The following is a 14,781-nucleotide window of genomic DNA, read 5'->3' on the forward strand; positions in this document are numbered from 1 at the left end:
TCTTCATTTCACCATGGTCTACAGACCCCTGGTATTGTTTCTCCTATTTCTCCACAAATAGCTTCTAGATCAGTCACTTTTTCCAATTCTACTCAAGCTTCAACTCTCGGCTATTTCAATGAATATTTAGGTTGTTGTTTCACTGTTTTGTCTTATCAGTTCTTTGAACTCCTCGATGGTGTCATATCTTGCAGCCTCAGTAACTTGCTCTCACAGTCGTCATTAACAACTATAAATAATTTTCCATAAATGTGATTGCTGTCTCTTCCCAACAGTACGTAGTTTTTACTTGTGACCATTTCAACGGCCATTTTTCTGAAAGGAAATACTCTAACTAGGACTCAGAATGTCACTAAAATAGTGTTTTCCTCAAAACATGAAAGTGATAGTGGTATCTTTGTGATCACAAGTGCTTACTTTTAGGGTACCTCCCCAATGCGCTTCATGAAGGATGGGATTCCAAGTCACTACTGCTATCAACAGGCTCCAAGTGCTCAAGCAAGAAAAGGCAACTGGAGGCTTTTATTTGTCCAGAATGACCACATGATCACCTCTCTTTCTTCAGATCACCCTCAAGGCAGAAGGACTAACAGCTCTCTGCCCTCCCATAAAGTCATCTTTAGCTGCCCTTCTATTAAATGTGGTTCTATGGTCTGTCTGTTCCTTCCTTCCTCCCTTTCTCTTTCTTCCCTCCCACCCTCCCTCCTTTTTCTCCTTTTCTATTTATCAGTTCGTGTTATGTTTGAGACCAGTAGTCTCCAAACTACTTTTTAAGTCCAGATTACCACGAATAAAAATATTTCGGAGTAGTGAACCCAATATTTACATATTTATTTGTTTAAAACATATGCATTTTAAAATTATACTTATATACATTATAAAACACACGCAGAAAGTTGATATAAAAGTAGCGAGATATGTTCTAATATTTTCTTCTGGTTTCCCCATTAGACAGTCATGCATTCTCCTCTAATATTCCACTTTGAAGAAGTTTTCTAGATTACATAGGTCATGTCTTCATTAAAAGTTTCTTTGGAGAGAGACAGAAAATTAAACAAGAAAATGTGGATAGGAGTGTTAGGAGTCAAGGTAAAGATACCTACAATATTTGTCCAGACTCGCACCCTCACTACTAAGAGATAATTGCCTATGGAAACTTAACAACCCATTTCAGTTTCATCTCTCATTCATCAAACCTTCACAAATATACAAGAGTACAGTTTTCCAGGGTAGCAATTTATACTTTTGCTGTCACCAATGTTCTACAAGAGATATCTGCATTCTTGAGCAAAACTATGCATAGTAAATGATCCCTTCATATCAACCACTCCAGTTATCAGACATGTAATAAGATCTAATGAGGTGCACAGGTGTTGCCTGCATGTGAAGCGTTTGTTCTTCTCATTGCTGCTCAATCAATATTATTAGCTGCCCGAGTTGGATGCGTCAATTTTCTCTGGTTGTTCCTATAGATGTTTTTACCCAAAAGACATCGGAAATAGATTGGGCATGTCTAGAAGCAATAGTATTAGTACTCTAATACTTCTAACATACCATATGATCCCCACAGGTCAAGAGTCAAAACTATCCCGTAGTCATGACCCAGCTTTGTTCATATACATTCTCCAAGATTCAGTTTTCAGCTGCCCACCCATCCCCCTTCTACAGCTTATCCTTTCATGTTAGTATCTAGTCCCTTGATTTCAGTCTCCATCTGTAGCTCTGAGCTTTCTTGTTGCTTCCTCTTTGACCTCTCCTACATGGATCCCATGCCAGGACCTCTAATTCAGCATGTCCAATGCATAACTCATCACCTTCTCCACAAAACCTACTACTACGACTTCTAGACTTCTTACTTCAGTAAGAGGTGCAGCCATCTTCCCCCATCATGAAAGCTCAACCTCTAGGCTTCATTTTGTGCATCCCTTTCTTTCACCTTTATAGAGAATACACAATACTATCTTTGAGAATTCTCCATTTCCCTAACAGTGCCTGGGGGACTTGCCTCATTTTCCTCTTGATCCATGCATTTCAAACCTACATGGTTTTTTTCTACCTCTGGTTTCTCATCTTTGTAATTTTATTTCACTCATCTTTGCCAAAATATCTTTTCTAAAACATAGACAGAATCATATCATGTCTGCTCAAAGAACTATCAAGGGTTGCATACAGAATGAAGTTCAAAATACCCAGGATAACTTTTTTGAAGCCTCCAAAATCTTGACCTTTTCCTTCTTTCTACCAGTATCCTTACCTGTGCATTTTCCTTTTCCAGTTATAGTGGCCAACTCAATTACATTCTGAAACTCTTTCTCCTAAACACCAATATTCCCCAAGCCCATCCGTTCTGCCTTGCCTTTATATGAACTTCATTCCCAAGAAGAAATCTCCTTATTCCCTTTTCACAGCATTCTGTGGATACCTCTATTATAGTTATCTCTGTTTTATTCTCATACATATTAAGCTGATATACTGATCCTAAGTACATTAGGATTAGTTTCTTAGTTTTTTTGGTGGTTTCCTTGTCAACTAGAAATTGAACTATTCAATGACAGAAACCATGTCTTATTATTTTTTGACTTGTAGTATCTAAATACCTAGCACATTTGTGAGTTTATAGAAGACATGGAATGCTTTTTTTTTTAAAATTGCTGAATTGAATCTGACTACCATTACCCAAATAGGCTAGGCTATATCTGCAGTATATGAGGGTTCATTCCTGAAACTTTTGCACATTATATTTGTATGCAAAATAGGGGCAGAATTTAGAATAATCTTGGCCCTCCCAAACTTCTTAATGTAGGTATTATAAAAATAAAAACTGGATTATAAAACAACAAATAACATATGATACACGAAGCATTCCAATTTTCCAGTAAGAACTGAGTCATGCAAGAGAAACCATATAGATTTCACAAATAATTTAACGCAACCCTTAAAAGAGTATGGGATTCCCAGGCATGAAGAAACATGGGGCATGGATATAGTCAAATAGCTTCAGGGGCCGGCCCCGTGGCCGAGTGGTTAAGTTCGCATGCTCCACTTTGGTAGCCCAGGGTTTCACTGGTTCAGATCCTGGGCGCGGACATGGCGCCACTCGTCAGGCCACATTGAAGCAGCATCCCACATGCCACAACTAGAAGGACCCACAACTAAAATATATAACTATGTACTGGGGGGATTTGGGGAGAAAAAGGAAAAATAAAATCTTTAAAAGAAAAAATTGCTTCAGAAATACTTCTAGGAAAAAAAAAGAAGCCTTAATAAGATACCCACTCTGAGATCCCATGAAATGCTTACAGCTGACGCTTAGACACAGTGGGCCCATCAGTAAATTCACTCTTAGTCAAGCAATGCTGCTAAAGCTTTAAAGAACAGATAAATTAAAACATGTTTTGTATGGGGAAATTTTCCCCAGAGTTCCTCTTTTTTATATAGGAAATCAATTTGCATCACTGATGATATCATTCAAATCAGACAACCCAAAGTTATTAGGAGGTAATTTAGTTTTATGCTGAAGCAATTTGATACTTGTTCTGATTTGTGATTTTCATTTTGTTTGTTAATGAAAAAAATTAATGAGCAATGTTACTAGAAATACAACTCATCAAAGCCTCGACGTTATTAAAGAGGTTTGCCATATACTGTACATTGTAATCATTGTGCAGCTGGTGCCTGGACCTCTGCGTTGGACGAGCCATCAATGGAACGGCATAGGCAGGAGCTCAGGGTGCAGATGCCCTTACACATACCTTTGCATTGATTCGTGTTTTTGTCAAGAATTGCCTTTGTGGATACAATTTTTCCATACCTGAAAGAGAGAGAGAAAAAAAATCCATGTTATTGTAGCCCAATAAAGGCACTTAAAACACCTTAATGAACATCGGTGCACACACAATTGAGCAGAAATAAACCAAGAAAACAAGCTCTGAACACCCATTTCACACCTGGATGATCTCTTTTCACCAGTTCTTCTTTATAACTGGAGAATGTGCTTCCCTACGTAATTACTGGGTTGAGCCTTCAAAAATAAACCTGTCAGGCTGTCATAGGTGGCTGAAAGGGTATTGCATGTGATTGTGATCAAAGTAAATCGCACTCTGTGGATTCATGGAGAAAAGCAAGGACCTTGGCGCCAGGCTGAACAGGGCTTGCATCCAGCTCTGGCGCTTACCTAGTGTTGTAACCCTGAGCAATTTAACATAACTTCTTCAAGCCAGTTTTTTCATCTGTAAAAAGAAGAATTGTAATAATCACCTTTTAGAATTTGGAGAATGTTAAACTGAAATGTTGAGGTTTTCTAACAGTGATTCTAGAATAAATGGGACTTTTTTTTGCTACTAAAAATATATTATACTGTAAGTTAATTGAGGATAGGACTGAGTTTTGTATTCTCATTTCCTGGTACCATAGGTAATAGAAGCTCAACAAATCTTTGCTAAAATAACTGAATGATACAGGCCATCCAACAGTAGTTCATTTATAACAAAGTTTCTACCGTAAATACCTATATACATCATCAATATATTTATTATTTTATCATCTCTTGCAGAAGACCTAACCTAGGTTTTGTTTTTTAAAAGATGGGCAATATGAGGAATGAAATTCAATCCATTTGAGTCCATTGCCAGAGGTGTAAACAATGGGACTGAAGAAGATGACACCTAACACCCTGTCCTTCTTCAGGATTCTACAAAGGAGGCTTTTGGATTAACATAATAACATGAAGAAGCTATAATACAAATTCAACCGCCAAGTTTATTAACAATGCAAATTATGTTCAAGATTTCAGCCATGGTCATAAAATATTTAGCAAGTTTTCTTTTAATTCTTGTTCCTGAGCAAGTGTAAGAATATATGAGAAATATTAAACATTCCATGTATTAATGAACTAGGTTCCCTATCACCAATGTTTCTTTTGCACTTGTAATCACCTTTTACTCTATTGTTAATTCTTTGCAGTATTTTGATGATCACTTATTAAAATTCTAGTGTTGATAATGGCGTAGTGCTAGAAATGCCTTTGCCTCTTTTTTTTTTCCAAATGTTTTAACCAATGATAGGCCAACGCTCCTCTGGAAATTGATGCAATTAGCACCATTATGAAAGTGATACCACCTATAGCCTTGAAAATCATTCCAATAGGAGCTGAGCTATTGATAGACCACAATAGGAACAGAAATATTTATATATAATTATATGAAGGAGTCTGAGATAATTCCTACCTGTCACCCACAAGCTCCTCCCTTGTTAAAGTCAGCCAGAACAGGGATGGTACTGTTCAATACTGAATTGAGCAAATTTTGCCAGTATACCCTTGATGTTTCAGCTTTTGCATCCCTGATACCACTGCCTTTCCTGCACCATTATAACTATAACTCTACAGTTAAATAAATCAAAGACAGCTAGGGCTGAATGTGTCTAAGAATGATCTAAAAGATCAGTAACCTAATCAAAATCACATCATCTGTGAAAGTTACAGCAGGGACTTGAATACGGGATTCTTAAGGTTGGTGCAGTACTTGACTAACGTATCATGCTACCTCTAAAATAGGAAGCTGCATATTAAATCTTCTAGTTCAATCAACCTGCATGTCTTCGAGAATCCAGGTATTAGACTCCAGGGCAATGTAGTGGAGTACTTAAAAGAATATCCTGTGGCAACAAACTGCCATGGCTCCAATGTCAATTCAGCCTGAGTATATTCAGTTGGCTAGGAAAGTCCTACGTGCTCTTTGCATTATTTCATGATCATCACCTAAAATGATATATATCTATTGATTTAAATATTGATTAAATATTGACTTAGATTGTTTATTTAAAATTATATACATCTATTTATAAGTATCTAAAATGATGATAATAGTCTCTTCCTCATAGGGTTGTTGTGAGGGTTAAATGAGGTTTACAGTGGTGGCATAGAATGAGTGTTCATTAAATATCAGCTCTTCTTGCAATTACACTCTTCCTGTTATCTGCTATAAAAACAAAATGTCTCCAGTCCCTGGCATTCTCCAAAGTAGATAAGAAATGGAAGAGGGTAAAGGTTCTGTCCCAAATGACAGCCTACAACATTAATACTACTTAAGACTGTCAAAATCTTCCACTAAGAAATTTGGCAAGTAAAGTTATTTGCTAACAGGGTAATTTACATTTACAGTTTATATTCTTATTTGTAATGTTAGGGATTTCATAAACTATGTTCTCATTGTACATAATCGCATAAATACCCAGAGGTTCAAAGCTTTTTTTGGTTTGTATAGTACTACCAAAACATCTATTACCTCCTGCCTAGTATCATATAAGCCCACTCCATCCAAAATTCCTCATGCCCCTCCACCTTCCCCACCCCCAACAAACACATACAGCCTCTCTTCCAAGCTCTATTTCATCCCAGGAGTTTCTCTTTTAGGATAATAACCAGAAAATAATGTCATATTTGACCAGTCTTCAGTAGACAATAGTTCAGGGTATCTATAATTGTACCCATTAACCACAGTAATGTCTGCTTTATTTGGGCTATTCAGACAAGTAAACATTCACAAAATTATATGTATCCTAGAGCAAAAGACAAAAAGGGAGAAGAAAGGGAACATTGGCTGAAACTTTTTTTTCCACACAAGCACCATTAATACAGTAGGGGAGAAGTAAAAACCAGAGGAAAAAAAGAGTATAGAGCATTTATAACCATCTCACATCATGCACACAAACCCTTAAGACAAAAATCATTCTTAATTCTAAAGCTACTCTTGAAATTTTTATATAAGTACCTTCTAAATGAAAATTTAGCTCTGGTCTTTTAAAGAGGAAATTAAAAATTACTGTATCTCATAATGAAACACATCTCACAATGGGACTTTTAGCCTATGGTGTGCATACTGTCCTACTCTATCAATATTACAAGGATGTCTTCTCCCTCATTAAATGTAGTATATGTAAAAAATGGTTATCATTATTTTTTTGCAGCAAAAAAAAATTGTGAAATGCTTTCTTGCAGAAAGCATTGTGACTATTTTAGCATGCAACATTTTCTAAAAAAAAAAGAATTTTATTTCGCAGAAAGTGTTACAATACCACTATAAATGGAAAATCACGCAGACACACACAAGCTAAAAAGTGAATTATGCTATTTCTTGACTTCTGTACTCCTAGTTACAGTCAGGGTGAGACTTCACAGTAGTACAGAATCAGAAAACAATGACCACAACTTGGAGTACTTGACTCAGTCTGTACTGACTGGAGTTATAGGAATTTCATTCCTTGGCTCAGTTATAATATTCTGCATTAACAATTATTTCGCAAAGCTAGAATATGCTTTAAACAACAAGAGTAGGTATTTAATGGGCCATTGGCTCCAGTTCATGTCTGAACTCTCACAATGACAAACAGGTACCTTCTGCATGACTGGTGCTGTATTCTCCATGCTCTGCAAAGTCAACAACCGATGCAGGTAAATAAAGATTAGGCTGATTTTTGAAGACCCAAACCACCATAACACAGAAATCACCAACATAATATTCCTGTGAAGAATTATATTAAATCTCTCTTCCTGATTTTTTGTCAAAGTATACTAATAGACAAGAATAAAAACTACTACACAGACTAAAGATGCATTTTTATACACTCCAAAGAAAAAATATTTCTGAGGTAAAAGGTATTTCTAAACTTAAATTATCTCACTTATTTACTCTTCCCCTTCTTAGAGTTTAGATCAATACCTTAAGTGTTCATAAAGTTTTTCTTTATGCCACCCACGGATGGAAAGCAAAATCTGATATTAGAGAAAAATATGTGACCAAATTACTGAATGATGCCTGGAAATAGACACCCGAGCGCAGGTCCCATGTGCCTCCTGGGTCCAGATGCTTTCAGACAAATCCAACTCACTTTTCTATGCTTTCATTCCCTACAGCTAGAAGAGATAAAATATTATCCACAGCCAACTTCCTTGGGGGTTTCAACTTCTTGGGAGATACAAATAAATGAAGAGAACACATTTTATACCATAATTCTTTCCATCTGGGCATTCAGTACCTTCTCTAGCCAATGTGAGACGTCCCTACTATAGCATTGCTAGGACACTTATCAACATGAACATATGCAACTCCCTATCGTATCTACATATTCACCAACTATCCTGAGTGCCCATACGTTCTCCAAATAAACCCACATCCCAAATAACATTTTCTTTATATGCTAAGAGTACTCTGTAAAACAGTATCCAAGAGTACTCTGTAAAACAGTATCCAATCTACACTAACTCCCCACTTATTCTAATTCGAGTTTTCATAACTAAGTTTTGAAAATTCATGTTTTGCCTATCAACTCTTTAAAATACTTTTACCCTAGCTTGTCAATACAAGTTTTACATTTAATTTTCTAAAGAAATTGTCAATTCTTTCTGGCATTTATTCTTAGTCTTAAACAGCATCTGAGTCAAACTATATTTGTTGATACACTTGATTATTCCACATACAAGCCTAATTTGAACTAATGGCATCTTTTATTTTCAAAGTTGAAGAGAAAATAGAGCTATTATGGGTCTACTCTTCATGAATTATGAAGATATCAAATTGGTGGGATCTTTCTATAAAGAATTTATTTTTACATCCTTTTGCTGAATCACCCACTGTGTATATTAATTCAGAAAATACAGGCAGAGACTGAAAATAGAGTCTCCGCAGTCAATTAACTTCCAACTAACTCATTTTTCACATCCCTTCTATATTGATACCAGACTAGAAAAAGGTATTACATTTACTTAATGGATGTAACATTATCCTTTTAGCAAATGTGGTCGTTTGCCTACTTCTAGATGGCTCATTCATTCTTTGGCATTTAGGGGATGCTAATGGAGTATATCTATGGCTTTAGGGATCCAGTAGGAATGTGGCAGGGCTATCCTTTCGATGGACCACATCAGCCAGGTTTTATCTACAAGAGAAGTTTACAGCTCATTAATATTCTGAAGCATTAACAAGTTCAATCTTCAAATGAGTGTCCAAAGCCAGGAATAAGTGTTGAGGGCTGAACTGTATCCCCTCAAAATTCATGTGTTGTCTTAACCCCCAGTACCCCAGAATGTAAAGAGAGGTCATTAAGGTAAAATGAGGTCATATGAGTGGGCTCCAATCTAACACGACTGGTGTTCCTACAAATTAGGACAAAGATAGGCACACAGGAAAGACCATGTGAAGACACAGAAGATGGCCATTTACAAGCCAAGGAGAGAGGCCTCAGAAGAAACAACCCTGCCAACACCTTGATCTCATACTTTCAGCCTCTAGAACTGTGAGAAAATAAATTTCTGTTGTTTAAGCCCCCCAGTTTGTGGTATTTTGTTATAAGATCCCTAACAAACTAATACAATAAGCTCTTATCCAAGGCCTGGTGAGCTTTAGAAAAGGGAGCAGAGGTGAGAATATCCAGACAACACTCCTCCTTTAAATGCTTTGCTCAGTGACTCTGCAGTTGGTCCCTCCAAGTTCTCACCTAACACCTCCAGGCTCTTTGTCATATGGCTTCTCATTTATACTCCAAGCCAATTCACAATCTCGTCTCCACTCACTGAGTCTCCTCCCGGCAACACCTAACTACTTGCTCAGACTGTTCTCCAGGTTCAACCCCTTCAATGCTGCCTCTACTACCTTTCCAGGTGCTTTTGCTTTCTAACCTTCCACCAGTATCCCCTGCTCCTACCCATTCTCTGTTTTCTCCATACCTGGCCATCAGCCAACAAGTCACTGGACTTGGTCTACCACATCTTGACCCTGGCATTCCTTGGTTCTCACTGCTGTCAACTTGGTGTTTATTCATGCATGGTTGACTGTGAACAGGACCCCACCCCCAGTGCCATTTTGACTTCAAAATCCCTATGCTGTGCTATCAAGTCTCAAGGTCTTCCACAAGCGGTCTTTAGATTCGGGAAATTTTAAATACCTCTCTCATCAGAAACAAAGCCATCCTGTTAGGAATTCATGGGTCTCCCTTTTAAAACCTCCCTAACCTCCATTGCCATTTGTTATATTTAGTTGACACTCACTTTTATTGCACTATCTATGGGCCAGCCCCTGCTCTAAGCTTTGTACATATAACCACTCTTGTTAATCATCACAACCAACCCATGAGGTAGGCACTATACTAGCTCTATTTTACAGATGAGGACACTGAGACAGAGACACCTTAAGTAACCTTCCCAAGGTTACATGACTAGGAGGTAGCAAAAGCAGGATCTAATCCCAGGCAGTCTGATTTTCTGAAGTCATGGTCTGCCACAACTTCAGTATTCTGCTTCTAGGCTCTAGGGCCACCCACCACCCTCCTATCTCAAAAAGAAAGCCACTGCTCCCCTTTTTCTCTCCTCCAATTTCCATTCATCCCTGCCATGTCTCTGCTCTTGTTTAACTACATATCACCTATGTTTTTCTGAAACGTCACCTTTTTTCCCAATGCCTGGGCTCTTCCCTTCTGCCTGCCTCTGAACATTTGCAGATCCTTTCCTTCTAGACACTGGCTATCATCAGGTTTCTCTCTGTTCATTCTCTGCCAGACTTTTCTTGAATGATTGCTCTGCTCATGCTACTTTTTTCTTCCCATTTACAATTTCTACTGGACTGCTGAATACCGGCTTTTATCTATTGGGACAAAACTTTGAAAATTAACGAGTAACTTCATCCTTGACTTCTAACTATCATTAATCCTCTTAGCCCCATCAATCCTCATTTAACCCCACACGTTACTCTGACCTGGTTCTTATCTTCCTTCCTTGCAGACATTTACTCCTCTATCTCCTTCATGTGCCCCTTCTCCTCCTCCAGGTTCCTAAAAGTGGATGTACTTCAAGCTTAATCCTTAGCCCAGTTACGTTTTGGTGCTACGATATCCATTAGTCTGGTAATTCTCAAAAATAGCATGCATCAGAATCATCTAGATGGCTTCTTATAACTCTAAGCTCCAACCTCAGTTTCTGATTCAGTTTGTCTGGGATCAGGCACAAGAATCTGAATGTCTAACAAGTTCATAGGTGAGGCTGATATTGCTGGTCCACGAACCACACTATGAAAACCATTGCATTATAAATCTCCTTCATTATCATGCCCTGAATTTCTATTTCTGTGTGTTTTACTGTCATATTTCCTTCTCTGGATCTGCCTTCACCCTCAAACCGCAGTCTGGAGTCTCCAATTAGAGTTATTAGATATTTCTCCTTGGATGTTGAATGACCATCTCAAATGACAAAATAAAGTTAAACTCATCATATTCCCCTTTCTCCCTTCTCTGAAAACATTTCTAGGGCAGAAGCTAGTCAGGTAGTAAAATGTATACAGGATGGAGACTATAACAAACTAGCGAATTCAAGTCCCAGCTGAAGGGGCATCTGCTTTTCATCTCCAGCCATTGCTACCATGGAGGAACATGATCCCAATGTTGTCAGGCTTTCTGATTTTTTTTTTTTTTTAAAGAAATCTGGGTTTTCAGGTGAAACTTCCCAAGTTTTCAAAATTGCCTTAGAGTTTTTATAAAACAATGTGAAGGCCAAATAAAACAGCTCTTCTAGGTAGATTAAGCCTGAGGACTGCCAGTTTGTGACGTTGGCACTAATGTGTTCCAGCCTCCTCCTGTCCTTCAAAGTAATATAGGTCCTTCAAGAGTAAACTGCATGTTCTGACTTCCTTGTCCACCAGCTATTTCTCCCAAATCGGAATAGCTGTTTTGCTCACAGCTTACATGAAATCACTTATCATTATTATTATTATTTTACTCTTTTATGATATTGCCTGTTTGTTCCTCATAAGAGTCTCTTCAATCAGACCTTGACGTTTCAGGGTTCCAGACAGTGTTTTATGCTTCTCTGATCCTCCTCAAAATATCCAGCATAGAGTTTGACACATAATAAACTTCTATGAAAATCTGTTGATTTTTAAGTAATTTTTATCTATCTGACAATTTTTTCCAGATCAGGAACACCTACTAATGATTGAACTGCATTTATACAGAAACACATACGTATATATCATTAACTGACCACCTGCTATGTACCATTCACTACACAGAGTACATTAGATATTTTATTCCAGATTCTCACAACTGCCTAATAAGTTGATATTATTATTCTTATTTTTAAGCTGAAAAATTAAAGTTAGACATATTAAGTTACCTGCCCAAGTTGACACAGCTATTGAGTTTTATTGCTTATATTTAAACTCAGGTGCATTTGGCTACGAAAAACCCTACTCTTTCCTTGATATCACACTGTCCTTAAGTGAGCAAGCCTGGATAAAAGTCAGTCTTTTGGCCAGTCATGGGGCCACAAAAACATTTTTAAGTCTCTTGCAAATGTTGGACATAATTAGTCCTCTAAAAGGCAGAAAAATGACCAACATTTATTGGAAATAATATAGCCAGACATTCATTATTGATTGTTAGAACTTACTTCTAAAGAAACTTATTCCCTAAAGAAGCTTATAACTTCACAACACATAGCACATTCTGGTACAACTGTGAGTGTAACATCAACTGAGTACATCGAAAAACACAGCTTTGCAAAAGAATTTACATTTGCTGTTTGGGGATAACATCAAACCTCAGATTCTGAAAATCCTGACATCATCTATTGCCTCAATAGTATTAAGAGAAAACTGCATCAAATGTGTGCAGCATATGTAACCATTTTGAGGGCTGTATTTCGGTGGCAGTGCAATTCAGCTGTTTAGAGCACCCTCTTGGTTTCCACTGTATCCCCCAGCATCAAAGCACTTAACCAGGTTCTCAAAAAAGCTTTGTGATAGGGCTGTTGCTATTAAAGTGGTAGACCCCAATCCTGACTTGGGTCACTTAGCTTCATTCTAATCTTTTCCTAGATTTTCTTTGTTACTAGCCTCATCCTTCTCATCCCAGCTCAACTGACATCTCTCTGATGCCTTTTCTCTCTTTCCCAAGCAGCTAATTTCAATTCTGATTATGATCCATAAGGACATTGAATATATTTCTATTAGAGAGTGCACTGGGTCATCAATTGTATCAATGATAAAAATGCAATATTTTATCAACACTGTATTGTACCTTTTCCTATCCTAATATTAATTCTTCAAGGAGAGGGCATAGGTCTCTCATTTATTTTATATCCCTGTCCTTACACACAGGGCTCACTCAGTAAATATTTGTTGAATGAATGAATAAATGAGTGAAAACCATATATCACACCCCTAACATCAGATAAGATAATCAGGATGGCAATGAGAGTCAAATATATCTAAGCACAGATGCATCTGCCACTTTGCAATGTGGCAAAGTACATATCCTACTGATAATGACACATCACTTTTATATCTTATCTTCAGCACATTCGCTTCATTTCATTCAAAAAGAGAGCTAGAACGTCACTCAAGAGCCAAACTAAGAAATAGTTTTAAAGTCTTTGTTGTAAAATGTTTCAAGGCATATTATTTTAAATCTACGAAGACACTAAAGAAAAAAATTGACATAAAATACTGAAAGAGAAATTTCATTATAGGATAGCAGCTGCTCTAGCTTTTTAACGGATACACAGTTTTTACTATTGTTCCGAGGAAGTGCATACTGCAAAGAACTTGATGACATATTTCCCAGGGAGATATGTCTGTACAAGAATGATAGTGTTGGGCTGTCTGTGGAATCTTTCTGAGCTTCATAACATTCAAAAATGCACTTCTGTGATTAAGTAATACAAGAATGCCACTGCTTCAGTTAAAAGAATCAGAACTCACAATGGGAAAAACAGACAAAACCATATGATGTAGAAAGAAGTCCCACAAAGGTAATTTTAATTTTCTTAAAGCCCACACATATAAAAAGCAGAAAAGATGAAAATCTAGCCCAACTTTAATTTAAAATAATCATCCTATTGTTAATTCTTAAAACTTACACAAAGTACCCAAATGGATGAGAACACAGTCATTTTTGTTAACATATGAATCTCTTTGTGTTAAATTTTGAGAAGTATATTGGATAAAGCTGTTTTATGTCACCCCAAAAGATTCAATCCTTGTGAAACTACAGCAGGAAGCCCACTGTGCAATGGATGTTCAAATAATTCATAATAACATAAATCAATGGTGTAGACTATGTGAAGACTATTTGCTTTATAGACTCTGTATTATCCATAGTACTGTAGAAGTTATATGTAAAATAGATAAAACTACCACACCAGGTAGATGAGAAGACAATAGAAGAATGCATGTTGGGGCCGCCAGGTGGTCGAGTGGTTAAGTTCACCCACTCCACTTGGGTGGCCCAGAGTTTCGCTGCTTCAATTCGGATCTCCTGGGCGTGGACATGGTGCTGCTCACCAGGCCATGCTGAGGTGGCGTCCCACACAGAACAACCAGAAGCACCTACAACTAGAATACACAACTATGTACTGGGGGGATTTGGGGAGAGGAAGAGGAAGAAAAAAAAGATTGGCAACAGATGTTAGCTCAGGTGGCAATCTTAAAAAAAAAAAAAAGAATGCATGTTAAGTATTCCAGCTTAACGATAAACTTATAGTAGATATGCAAAAACAGTAGTTGCTCAGGTGATGCTCAATCTTTCAATTACTTAATGGTTAGAAAATTCAGGCTGATGTTATAAATAGATTCTGAAAAACAATCGAGAGAGTGAGGAGATTGCAAAATTCAAGCAATGCTGTCTCAACTCAATTATCAGGGACTTCTGGTTCATTTGCCTTAATCTGTCCCACTATTACTGCAGGTGTAAACAGACACACACCCCTGAGTGCATTCCTTTCATTCCACTGGGGAA

General features: G+C 37.4%; 1 protein-coding gene across 17 annotated transcripts in view; it reads right to left on the reverse strand.

The window, feature by feature from the left end:
• Positions 1-14,781, reverse strand: part of RBMS3 (RNA binding motif single stranded interacting protein 3) — a 1,248,509-nt gene that overhangs the window by 455,396 nt on the left and 778,332 nt on the right. For all 17 annotated transcript variants that reach the window (XM_070238087.1, XM_070238085.1, XM_070238082.1 and 14 more), the window contains one exon: positions 3,753-3,811. In XM_070238087.1, the coding sequence (XP_070094188.1) occupies positions 3,753-3,811 (59 nt within the window). The remainder of the gene's footprint in view (positions 1-3,752; positions 3,812-14,781) is intronic.

This window comes from Equus caballus, chromosome 16, assembly GCF_041296265.1.
Source record: "Equus caballus isolate H_3958 breed thoroughbred chromosome 16, TB-T2T, whole genome shotgun sequence".
Taxonomy (NCBI): domain Eukaryota; kingdom Metazoa; phylum Chordata; class Mammalia; order Perissodactyla; family Equidae; genus Equus; species Equus caballus.